The 11,804-nt window shown below is 32.9% G+C and overlaps 1 protein-coding gene across 1 annotated transcript; it reads right to left on the bottom strand.

Moving 5' to 3' along the window:
* Positions 1-1,291: 1,291 nt before the first annotated feature.
* Positions 1,292-8,575, bottom strand: LOC123540036 (ladderlectin-like). Its single transcript, XM_045324822.2, has 4 exons — positions 8,166-8,575; positions 6,800-6,870; positions 5,804-5,906; positions 1,292-3,267 (listed from the first exon to the last, which is right to left on the bottom strand). Exons 1-4 carry the CDS (start codon positions 8,482-8,484, stop codon positions 3,047-3,049), a joined length of 714 nt encoding a protein of 237 aa, XP_045180757.2. The 5' UTR covers positions 8,485-8,575; the 3' UTR covers positions 1,292-3,046.
* Positions 8,576-11,804: the final 3,229 nt, after the last annotated feature.

Genomic DNA, 11,804 nt, shown 5'->3' with positions numbered 1-11,804 from the left:
TTATGCATCTCGCTGTCAAAAACATGTACATTTTCAGTAAAGCTCCGTTCTGTTCCATTAAAAAGGAGTAAATCAACAGAGACATATTTAGATAATCGTTTATTAAACATTCTACATGTGTACATGATTTTGTCTTAAGCATAAAATACACTACCATTCCCTCAAATAAATGAATATATTTTAGTTTGCAGCTTAAAAAGTGGACAACCAGCTTCAAAGCTGCAGAAAATGGAACATTTCACAGGTATTTTTGACAATTAAAGCATTCTAGAAGTACAAACTAAATCTTCAAAACGCATACAAAAATCTTCAAACGACATCTTGTGAAATAATTTTGCAAAATTATTTATTTGGTGACCAACAACCAAGAGTGTTTAGTTTATTCATACACAGTGGCAACTGAAGAAAACACCTTCATTTTAGAAGCAGTTGATCCGATTTGAAATATGAAAACTCGGAAATGCTTTCGGGTGTTCCTCTCCCAATCGTTTTAAAATGAATCTGCTATATAAAAATATTATTGATAAATGGAATTGTCACTTTTTCTATATAAATTATAGTAAACTCTTTCAGGAACCGCTGACCCATTTTCAAAATAATTTCATAGAAATGCTCTTAAGATACTCTTGTACAAAAACCGCCCAAACGTTATAGTTTGAATTAAAAATTCGTCTTTCTCGATCAAATTACAAAAGACATAAAACATACATTTCTATATGCTCTTTGTCCTTTATATCCTTGTGCATAAAACAGCGCATGTTATATTAGTGGAGTAACACGTTCATGTGCTATGTGAGTGAGGGCGCGTTACAGGTCTGAGTTTCAATTTTGAAATAAACTGTGGCTCCATCCATTTGTTTTAATTAATGATGGCATGAATCTTTTGTACAACCAAACACAAAGAAACAAAACATATGAAAAAATGTCAGTTTAAGCATTTTTTGCAAGTTAATATAGGTTGAAGAACTTTTTTAACTTTTTACAAAAGGCAGGATATAGCTTTTTACAAAAGGCAGAATATATAGATTATAAGGTTAATGTAATTTTGAGGTTAGGATTATCCATCTGGCTATCGAAAACATGTACAGCTGAGATACCAGTATAAAATTTGCAATAAAGTTTCTAAGGACGGACATTAACCCAATATTCACTACATCTCATACATAAGTTGGGTGAAGATATTTTAAGGTACAGTTTTATAAAACTTACGCACAAATACGTTATTAACAGGTTATTTGAAATCATAAAGCATGTATGTTATTATGTATATATATATATAATGTGGCCAAACTATTATTGTTAATGGTTGGTTTCCTTTGCAGTTATGCTATTTTAGGCTATTTTCTAATGATGTTCGTCTTCCATTGAATGAATATTTACCCGTGCAATCAGTTGAAAAAGAAAAACATAGACGAAATCTGATTTTCAATTTGGTTTGAGTCAAAATGTTTTCCATGTGCTTTTCTTAATAATAAAAAAAGAAAGCAGTTCAGATAGGTGAGACCTATGCATTCGTATATTTAGGTAACCAAAACAACTGGTAAAGAATTCATATTGAATTTCTTGAGAACAACGGCTTTCATCATTTAGTACTGTAGTTGAACCATCCAATCTATATGATATTATTTGTTTGTATCCAATACATCAACATTAGTATTCAATATCAGATATTTTACATTTGAATGAATGTTGCAAATACGACACAGTGATTGGAATATAACTTTATGTAAGGGACAATTAGAAATAATGAGTGTTTTGAATCATGCAAAACAATTCAGATACAATTGAAAGGAAACAACAACAACAACAACAACAACAACAACAGTGCGATAAAAGCACTTACCGCGAAAAAATAAATTTATCAAAATAAAAGCATGTGTTTCTCGTTTCCGTCATCTCCATTAATTAAACTTTGAATATCTTTTAAACTGTAGTTGAAACAAAATAATAAATTAACAGTATATTTTCTTTACAGCCTGACCTTTTTTGCAAAAGGTACTCAAAATGGTCTGCCAGAAGTCAGTCTTTAATTTTCCATTACGGAACAACTGTCAATCTAATATTTAAATTAACAGTATATTTCCTTCACAGCCTGACATTGTTTTTGCATTAGGTCTGCTAAAAGATTTTCTTCCATTAGGGAACTACTGTCAATCTTGTATTTTAAAGTACGGAGCAAAAACTAATTTGAGATTATTAAGTATTAATGAAGTCTGAGATTTTTTTTTCATATTGGACCAGTAATCAATTTTATTTTTGTACATTATGGGCCAATACTTAATTTTAGAATTGTTTACATTACGGGCCAATAGTCATTCCGAAATTGTTACAACACGGGCAAATACCCAGTAATCCTTGTAAAATTATTTTACATCACTGGCCAGGTGTTATTCTGCAATTTAGTACACTATAAATAAAAGTTTTACATGATGAACAAATGTGCAATTTATATTTTTCATAGTACAGACCAATACTAAATAAAAAATGACTGCCGAAGATTTCAATAGTACTACAATGTTGCAAGTAACATTGTTTGTAACAATTTCCGTGTCACTATCGCCTTTGCCTAATGTATACCGCATAAGTTGGGAATAACTTTTATCCCTTTTTGCATATTTCTGTGCCTGACATAAATTAACATTAGATTAAGTAGCTTTATGTCATTTTCATTCAATTTCAGGATAGAAAATTTTAAGGAGCTCTCCTAACCTACTTGTTAGCCGTGTTTTCGTGTGCCATTAGGATGACGGTTGTTTTGTTTCCACTAGAATCATCATTTATTGTATAGCTGGAACAGATGGTATGATTCCGACATTCATTTCTGACAATATGACAAACAAAAACATTATTCTTACTTTCAGAAGTTATATGTTATATAACAGACTGTGAAACAATTTAATTTCTTGAACATGAATTTTCGTTGTATTCATAGAAATTACTAATTCGTGTGAATATAGATTCATGAGTTTTAAAGTTTAATTTGTTTTCACAGTAATTGGAAAATCTTTGCAAACTTTCATATACTTCAGTATAATATATTGGTCGTTTATTTGAATTCACAAATGCTTGGCTTCTGTTTACGGCATTTTACATCATTCCATTTGTTGTTACTGCCACTCTTTATAGTAATGCAATTTTGCCTCGAGTCATAGCTGCTTGGTTCCCCGGGTTCCCAGTTCTCATAGCTTACCAATGTACCATCTAGCCAAGCAAACACGCCTTCTTCTATACCGTTTGTACCACCAATCCAAATGGATGTATCAGGAACTAAAAATAAATTCAAACCAATAACACAATAATGACCTTGTTACTTCATACAGTATTTTATACTTCACTTTAAGTCAAAACTAGAGTCACAGGAGTGACGAATTATACCCCCACAATATGGCTTTGTCACAGAACTAAGCCAAAGTCAAAATGAACTTGCTTGACCTTTGACATACTGACCTCAGAATCAATATAGATCATCTGTTGGTCATGAGCAACCGCCCCATAAAGTTTCATGATCCTCGGCCCAAGCGTTCTCAAGCTATTGTCCGAAAAAAGCTTAAATGTTCCGGGTCACTCTGATCTTTGACCTTTGGACCTCAAAACCAATACAGGTCATTTGCTGGTCATGACCAAGCTTCCTATTAAGTTTCGTGATCCTAGTCCCAAGCGTTCTGAAGTTATTGTCCGAAAACTGTTTAAATGTTCCGGGTTACTGTGACCTTGACCTGTAACCTACTGACCTCAAAATTATTAGGGGTCATTTTCTGGTCATATCCAACCTCCCTATCAATTTTCATGATCCTAGGCCCAAGCATTTTCAAGTTTTCATCCGGAAACCGTTTAACTGTTTCGTGTTATGGTGACTATGACATTTGACCTACTAGATTCAATGTCAAACTTGACCTGTATTTAATCATGTTACACCTGTGTAACAAAATTAATGATCCTCGGCCCAAGCGTTCTCAATTAATCATGCGGAAACCATTTAACTGTTCCGAGTCACTGTGACCTTGACCTTTGACCTAAATACCTCAAAGTTTAAATTAACCTGTATTTTCTGATGTTACACCAGTGTACCAAAATTTATGATTCTAGGCCAAAGCGTTCTCAAGTTATCATCCGAAAACCATTTAACTGTTCAGGGTCACTGTGACCTTGACCTTTGACCTACTGATCCCAAGTTTACAACTGACCTGTATTTTCTGATGTTACACTTTGTACCATAAATTATTTAAATCGATCAAGCCTTCCTTGAGTTATCCTCCGGAAACCATGAAAACCAAACGAACTACCAACCGACCGACTGACCAACAAGCTCACTCCTATATACCGCCCCACCCCCACCCCCCCCCCCACCTCCCCCACAAAAAAATAAACGTTTTGTGGGGATATAATAATTAGGTTAACGTTATGATACATGATCTATCTTACGGTGCCTCTAAAGTTACATGTTACGCACTTTTTTTCCACTTAGGTAATGTGAGACTTTTTTTATTTCGTTTAAACGAAATAACTAATTCGTTTAAACGAAATCATTTCGTTTAAACAAAATAACATTTCGTAAAAACGAAATGATTTCGTTTAAACGAAATAACTAATTCGTTTAAACGAAATCATTTCGTTTAAACGAATTAGTTATTTCGTTTAAACGAATTAGTTATTAAACGAAATAACTATTTCGTTTAAACGAAATGATTTCGTTTAAATGAATTAGTTATTTCGTTTAAACAAATTAGTTATTTCGTTAAAACTTATTTCGTTTAAACGAAATGATTTCGTTTAAACGAATTAGTTATTTCGTTTAAACGAAATAAAAAAAAGTCTCACATTACCTAAGTGGAAAAAAAGTGCGTAACATGTCACTTTAGGGGCACCGTACTATCTGAGTCAAAATAAAGTACATAATGTAACAAGTGCTCGTTAGATCGAACCTGCAGCTTCCGTAATAAATATTCTTATTCAACTTACATAAGAAAATTTATGTACATGTATTATAAAATGTATCTTTAAGATATATTTGCAAAAATAAGAAATATGCAACGACTATAATATTTAGATGTATTTAATCCAGATCAGCTGCCGAAGATTTCAATAGTACTACAATGTTCATTTGTACATAACTTGTTTAATAATCTTCTTTGGACGAATTTTTCAAATATTTAATTGACGAGAACGACGCGCATCCGCACGCGTATTCATATTCAAAACGCATACAGAAGACTTTTAATAATATTAGTAGAACAATAATGTAAGAATTCTAGAAGCTTCCCTGGCTCTTAAGAGTGTAAGGTCTAAAGTACACATACACGGAACTCTAATCACAATATCAAAGAATTAGTTTGATAGGCAGCCCAGGCTCTAACACATGATTCCGGGTACGTACGAAGAAAAAGCACATGAAAACTGCCTTCGCTCGTTGTAGTGTGAGAAAAAGGTAGCGCGTCTTTGAATAAAGTACTCCAACAAGTAGAATAGGATCGCTCGTTTTTTTCACTGTCCTTCGGGTAGGGAAAAACTCCGTCTTACATCGAACCAATAAGATTAACGTTATGTGGAGGGATTAATGTATATAAGAAGTAAAAAAAATACTGGAAATAATACCGTCGTCGTAAATGAAATATTTAAAACATATTATTAGAGTAACGAATTGTTTATCTATATAATTATTTATATATTTATGCTAAAAATTGTGATCGTGATCAGATAGAAAAAGGTATATTCAGAAATACCTGTAGAGAACAAAAACATAATTGTAAATGGCAGGAAGTTAAAGTTTCGAAAAAATGATTAATCATTTAATCTAAAGACGAACCATATTCACCGTTGCTGCTACTCAACACAGTGTTGCTTAGGAACTCCTGTTCTTCTTGCGATCTTATGTCAGCTAAAAATCCTCCCAGCGACGCACAGTGATCCTGTAATACACACGTGACACAGTATGTGTTCCATTTCCATTTTAACTCAATACTTTTATATTATACAGAGTTTCGGAAAATATTTACCACTTATACTTACTTCCCTTTATGACTTAACTTTGACCTTGATTTCTGACCATCAGTAAAGCATGCTGTAACCTACCAGGCAACGTACCGTTTAATTAAGAGTCAGACACACCACGCCTACATGCATCGATATAAAAGGCCAAACTCCTGCTAATTTCTAACACAGTGGACAAATCGCCGTTTGACTATTATTAACATGAAGTATGATGTTTTGCAATTTACGAGAAAAAACATGTAAGCCTGTATTTCTCTATTTTTCTACCAATATCAAGAGAAGAAACTCTTGCTAAGTAATTAGGAACTTATTTTTGAACATAACGCAAATTTTGCAATTTTTCATGATTTCTTTTTTATTTTCTATATACAATATAACACTAAATTATAACTAGAGCTATTACGTTTCCATCAGCTAAGTGATTGCAAAGATATATATCAACCTAACTTAGCACTTGAAGCTTGATATGTAATCAAATTGGTTCAAGGGATAGCTTTGCAACAGTATCAAAATGAACATATGTCACTATAATTCTTACGTTACACATGAATCTATTTCAGCCGACAAATTTTATTAAAACCCGGTGCATTGATTAATCAATATGATAAGAATAAGTGTCCACCAGAATACATTTTAAAATGCTACGTTATTTATCGGTCTTTTATAATACTTCTAGTGGACTAAATTTGTCCACCATTTACACTCAACCTCAGATCAACGAAATAATTCAGACAAACTGTATAATGTATTGCAAAAGTTATTTGTTTTATTATTCGTTACATTTTAAAAGGAATATATTAGGACTTCAAACCTTTGCAGCATCCCAGGTCTGATTAGTCTGAACAAACAGGTAGCAAGCAAACTTCGAACATGTTCTTGTAGCTGAAAGAGAATGACAATGTGCAAGCACATATACATGTAAACTTAACACAATCGAATGGCGATAAACCATCAAAGTCGTGTCGGGCGTTCCATACATACGTATCACATTTTCTAATTCGTCTGACTGATTCGTTGATTTAGAAATACCTAATTCTCAGATTGTTATATATAAAAGCAATATTCCAGCCATTTATAGCACTAAAAGAACTTTTAAAACTAAATTATGACATTGGTGTACAGTAGCAGTTTGAAGTTTGAATCATGGGGCAGCAGTTTTAAAGTTCCACTTTTTCTATTTTATGACATAATTAACATCCTGCTGATTTTTTTATTTAGAAAATATCGCTTTAAACAGATTTATTTCTATATGTTTTGAACCATTCGAATCTTCAGTTATATTCGAGCTATGGTTATCTTAAAATTGGATTTCTTTGTAAATTATTTCGTTGATCCTAAGTTTCTTAAAACTGCTAGATTTAAGGAATTTTACTGCTTACTTTTTCTAGACAACAGCAAAATTTAATGAAGGGTATGAACTGAGAACTACGAAATTATTTTTTTTCAGTTACTTTATCTAACAAAAAATTTAACGTTAAATCTCTTGTTTATACAAAAATGAAAATATTACCTTACGTTCTAAATAAAAGTTTTGCGAATACCATGCGCACGTGTGTTGCTATCAAAGTGTAGTTGTTAATTTTGCTCAGTCGACGAATAATGCATTTATTATTCCGCATGTAAATTGTAAACGTCGACCACTCTGTCATCCTAATAATGTCTATAACTAAGCTAAATACGCAATAGTTCGATCAATAAAATTTCTGTTTCTTAATGCTCTCTAAGCATATACAGTTGTAAAAATATTCAGTTATGGGCTTTAAGCTAGGAGATCAGACATTTCCGTCCGATTACGTATTCCCCGCTATAAACGGATAGTCAGGAGCTTTTATGAGCTACAGTATCGTCCGAAGATTGCCGAAACGCAGTACAAGAAAACATTATTTTCAATTCTCATCCCAGGCTCAAAATCCAAGATGTGTTCTTATGTGTTCATTCTGTCTCCTTTTCCTTCGAAAATCATTGAAGGCAGTGAGAGAAACTGGCTTTAACTTCAAACCGGTCATTAAAAACAATTATACAGGTTTAATAGTAGACAAAACTGGATCATTTAATGCAGTAATGTATTTAAACATCATGAAACTCGGAACAATTCAAAATATAAATGTTATTAAAGATAGACATTTAACAATTTTGTCTTTTAAATATTTAAACAAAATATAAAGAAATATAATTACCAGCTCTAAAGTACAGTGATGGTGATGTTGACGTAGACAGGAGTTCAGTCTCGTTGTCAGTCGAACATCCGACACATGTTGGTGTTTCCGACTGATAAAACACTCCAAGACATGTTGGGTAGGAGTAACAAATCAGGGCGCAGTTTATGCCACTCAAACTGTTCCCGCGCTTGAAAACGACGTAGTTCCCTGGACACGATTTTCCTCCTAGAGATGGTATCTCCTTAAACGGAGTGACAGGAGAAAGTGACAGTACCTCTTGAAATTCTTTGCAAGCAAAGGTGAATGAAAGAGCAAAGAAAGCTAACGGCATCCGCATTTCGTATCTAAGGATTTAACAGTAAACTAATATTCAATCTATCTTGTCCCTATCGTGTCTGTATGCCTTATGAAATGCAAGTCAGCTCATTGAAATAGATTATGACAGTCGTCAATTCTTCATTCTAATGAGCTTACGCCGCTCGTCTGAAGAGAACCGTGACTTCTGTACCTTACTTCTGACCCAGGTTGGTGAACATCTTCTAAGCATTTTGTTAAAAGTTATTAGTGGGTTTTTCTAATATAAGTGTTACTTGGACAGCCCATAAAATCTGCAAAGGGGAACACTTTGAAAAGAAATGTGAAAGAAATGTTTGGTGACGACTTATAGAGTAGTTCAAGAGAAGCAATCATTTAAGGTTTTTCTACTTTAAATTAGAAGAATAATTTGAACAAAACTGAGAGAAAACCATATATAGATGCAAGAGGCAAAGATGCGAAGTCGTTTATACATCGTTTCTTTTTTTTTTCTTTTTTTTTTTGTTGTTATTTTTTTGTTTTTGTTTGGTATTTTGTTTTGTTTTTGCTGTATCTGTGCCTTAAAGAGGTCTTTCAAAACCATTTGAAAACTCGATTAGAGACCATACAATAATGGTACAGCCAAAGTGGTGAACATCAATCAAGTGGTTCGCTTAAAATATTTTTGTCTCTTTTGCTCTGCCGTTAAAGGGGTTAAGCCAGTCCACTTTAGAAAGCTGGTGAGAGGACTGTACAAGGCTACAGACCAAGTTTTGTTAAGATCCATTAACTGGTTTATGAAAAGTAATTTATCCTTATTCAAAGCAATGCGCGTCCAATTTTCAAGCAGAATCATTTGAACAAACTAGAACGAGGCCCTTTAAAGGATCATACCGAGCAAGATCTATCAAGAGGTCAAGTACAGACCAGCTTTGTAAATATCCGTGAAGAAATTGTTTAACGTGTTTGTACTTTAAGCTCTTGCGGCACTAAAAATACCAAGCGGAATTTTCAAAGAACAATGTCATGAAGATACTTCAATTGATTCATAAAAAAGGGTCATTTAAATGTTTCTGTATGTTTAGACTTGGTGACACCATTCTCTTGAGTTTGTCTTACCCAAGTAAGAGGCTAGCATTGTTTCTCTCCTCCAATCGCCTTCCCCCTCCCTCAAAACATGCTTGGCGTGTATTGGCTTTATACATTTGTAAACCAGGCACGTTAAAGAACCAATATATTCTCAAAGAGCTAGGCAATGGAAGCCGGACATTACTCTCTCTCTCTCTCTCTCTCTCTCTCTTAGGGGTGTTCTGTCGCTCTGTCCCTTTGATCAGATTCTTCTGTGTTTGTAATTGTTGAGGCTGAATTTGACAACCAAAATGGCTGCCAGTATATGTAAAACACTTTCTTTCACTTTGTTTATCATGAAAACGATGCTATATAACTTTGGTACAATCAGTGGTGAAACGTTTGTCTTCATTTTTAGCTCTGGCGATTGCCTCCAAGCGTAAAAGTTGAAGAATTTGTATGAACTTATCGTGCAAGATATCGTGCAAGTACGTTCCCGAACAACTCTTGTGATGACATATCAAGTGATTCAAGTTGTTTACAGCTTTTTATCAAACGATACCGTTAAATGATTATTCTGGGAAAATCGTTAGAACGTTCTTTTTCCATTTTTAACTCTGGTGACGTCTAAAACGAGCTAAATTAAGCCATTTGAATATGAAACTTGTTAGGACCGTACGATGTGTGGTGATAATCCATCAGAAGAAGTCATCTGAATAATCTCTTATGTTTTTTCTGGCGAGATGTACAGGCGAGGATGCTACAGACCTAATTTGGTATAATTCTTAAAAGTAGTGGCAAAGGAAACGACGTCTAAAAGTTTTGACACAGGACAATTATGAACGTCGGAATATCGGCCTGAACAAAATTCAGGTGAGCTAAAAGTTTCTATCCAATGTCATTTGAGAATAAGATTATTCATGTGTTCTGTCTGACTGATGTAGTATAACTCGGGAAGTCGCTAAGGAAATGAGGGAAACAAAAGTCAATAAAACTCTCATTAACATTTAATGTTTCAAAAGTAATTTGATATCGATCGTAGAGTGATATTTTCTTCGTAGGAAGTTTATTCATTTTCATAAATGTAACTCATACTTTTAAAATCTGCCAAAAAGTCTAAGAACTAGAATTAGAACTAAGTAATAATAAACATCTTAAAACATCTTCAAAAGTCTAATTTCCAAGACCAGTGCACTATATTCATAATACTAAAACCTGAGTTTACAAATATTGTGACAGAAAAAGGCGGGGATAATCAATAAAGAAAGATTTTAGCACTTTCTGATGGAATTTACCCATGATATAATAGAAATGTCATGTTTGAACTGTGTTGTCAAAATATATATTATGTCCACAAGTTAATATTTTATAGGCCAAATTGACAAATGGTTTATTACAAGTGTTAATCAATTCATGTAAATGTGTATGTACATCTTCGTACATCAGGTGGGTGAAGTTTAACAACCAAAAACGGTTCTACAATTAACAATATTATATTTGAAATGAGAAATATTTTTTGTTTGAGAATCAACATTAAAGTCTGTTCGGACAGAAGTTCAACTTTATTTATGTCTAAATTATTAGGTGTTAGCACTGCAGAAATGAAATAAATTCCTACACTGAACAACATAGTTTTATTATTTATAAACTGTACATAGCAAAACATTTTGAATCTCAATTTAATCTAAATGTTCTTGTTTTTTTATTTTTATTCATTTTTTTTTTTTTTTTTTTTTTTGCGTGGTTTGTTTAATTACTGTCACATTGATTGAAATCTCAATTTAATCAAAATGTTCTAATTTTTTGGCCTTAAGGGTATGACAACTTTTGTGGCATTGCAGATATTCTGTGGAATATACTAGACGACTCACTTCTTTTCCCATATCATTATATGGAATATGTTTTAAATGGCGATAAGTGGTTTCAACCTACCAGTATATTTGTTTTATATACAATTTATTAATTGCATCTTTTATGTAAGCGTGGTGGACGAGATAAACTTAAGACATAATGATAAGCATTGAAAATATCTGTACACAGTTCGAAATTATTTTATTTCGTTCAAAATATAAATTCAAATTTCAATCGCAAAGGGCTGCTATATATTCATTCGCGAAACAATTTTTCACGTAAAATCAAAAGCATGCCGAAAACTTAAAATCAGTATTAGAAGTAATAATATTTTCTTTCTTTTTTGGTTCTCTTTTATGTAATTTTTATTTTTACCTCAGTCATATTTGGCCATGATTTATACCTTGAACATTCATATACATACAAAACTGATATTATCTGAAT

This window comes from Mercenaria mercenaria, chromosome 16, assembly GCF_021730395.1.
Source record: "Mercenaria mercenaria strain notata chromosome 16, MADL_Memer_1, whole genome shotgun sequence".
Taxonomy (NCBI): domain Eukaryota; kingdom Metazoa; phylum Mollusca; class Bivalvia; order Venerida; family Veneridae; genus Mercenaria; species Mercenaria mercenaria.
This window is presented reverse-complemented; position numbering and strand designations above follow the sequence as displayed.

What these genes read in the sequence shown, in the direction of transcription:
- LOC123540036 (XM_045324822.2), bottom strand. Translation starts at nt 8,484, where the DNA reads ATGCGGATGCCGTTAGCTTTCTTTGCTCTTTCATTCACCTTTGCTTGC. An exon ending in AGACCTGGGATGCTGCAAAG is followed by an intron (nt 5,907 to 6,799) that starts GTTTGAAGTCCT and finishes TGTGTATTACAG; the next exon opens with GATCACTGTGCGTCGCTGGG. An exon ending in TAGCAGCAACGGTGAATATG is followed by an intron (nt 3,268 to 5,803) that starts GTTCGTCTTTAG and finishes ATTTATTTTTAG; the next exon opens with TTCCTGATACATCCATTTGG.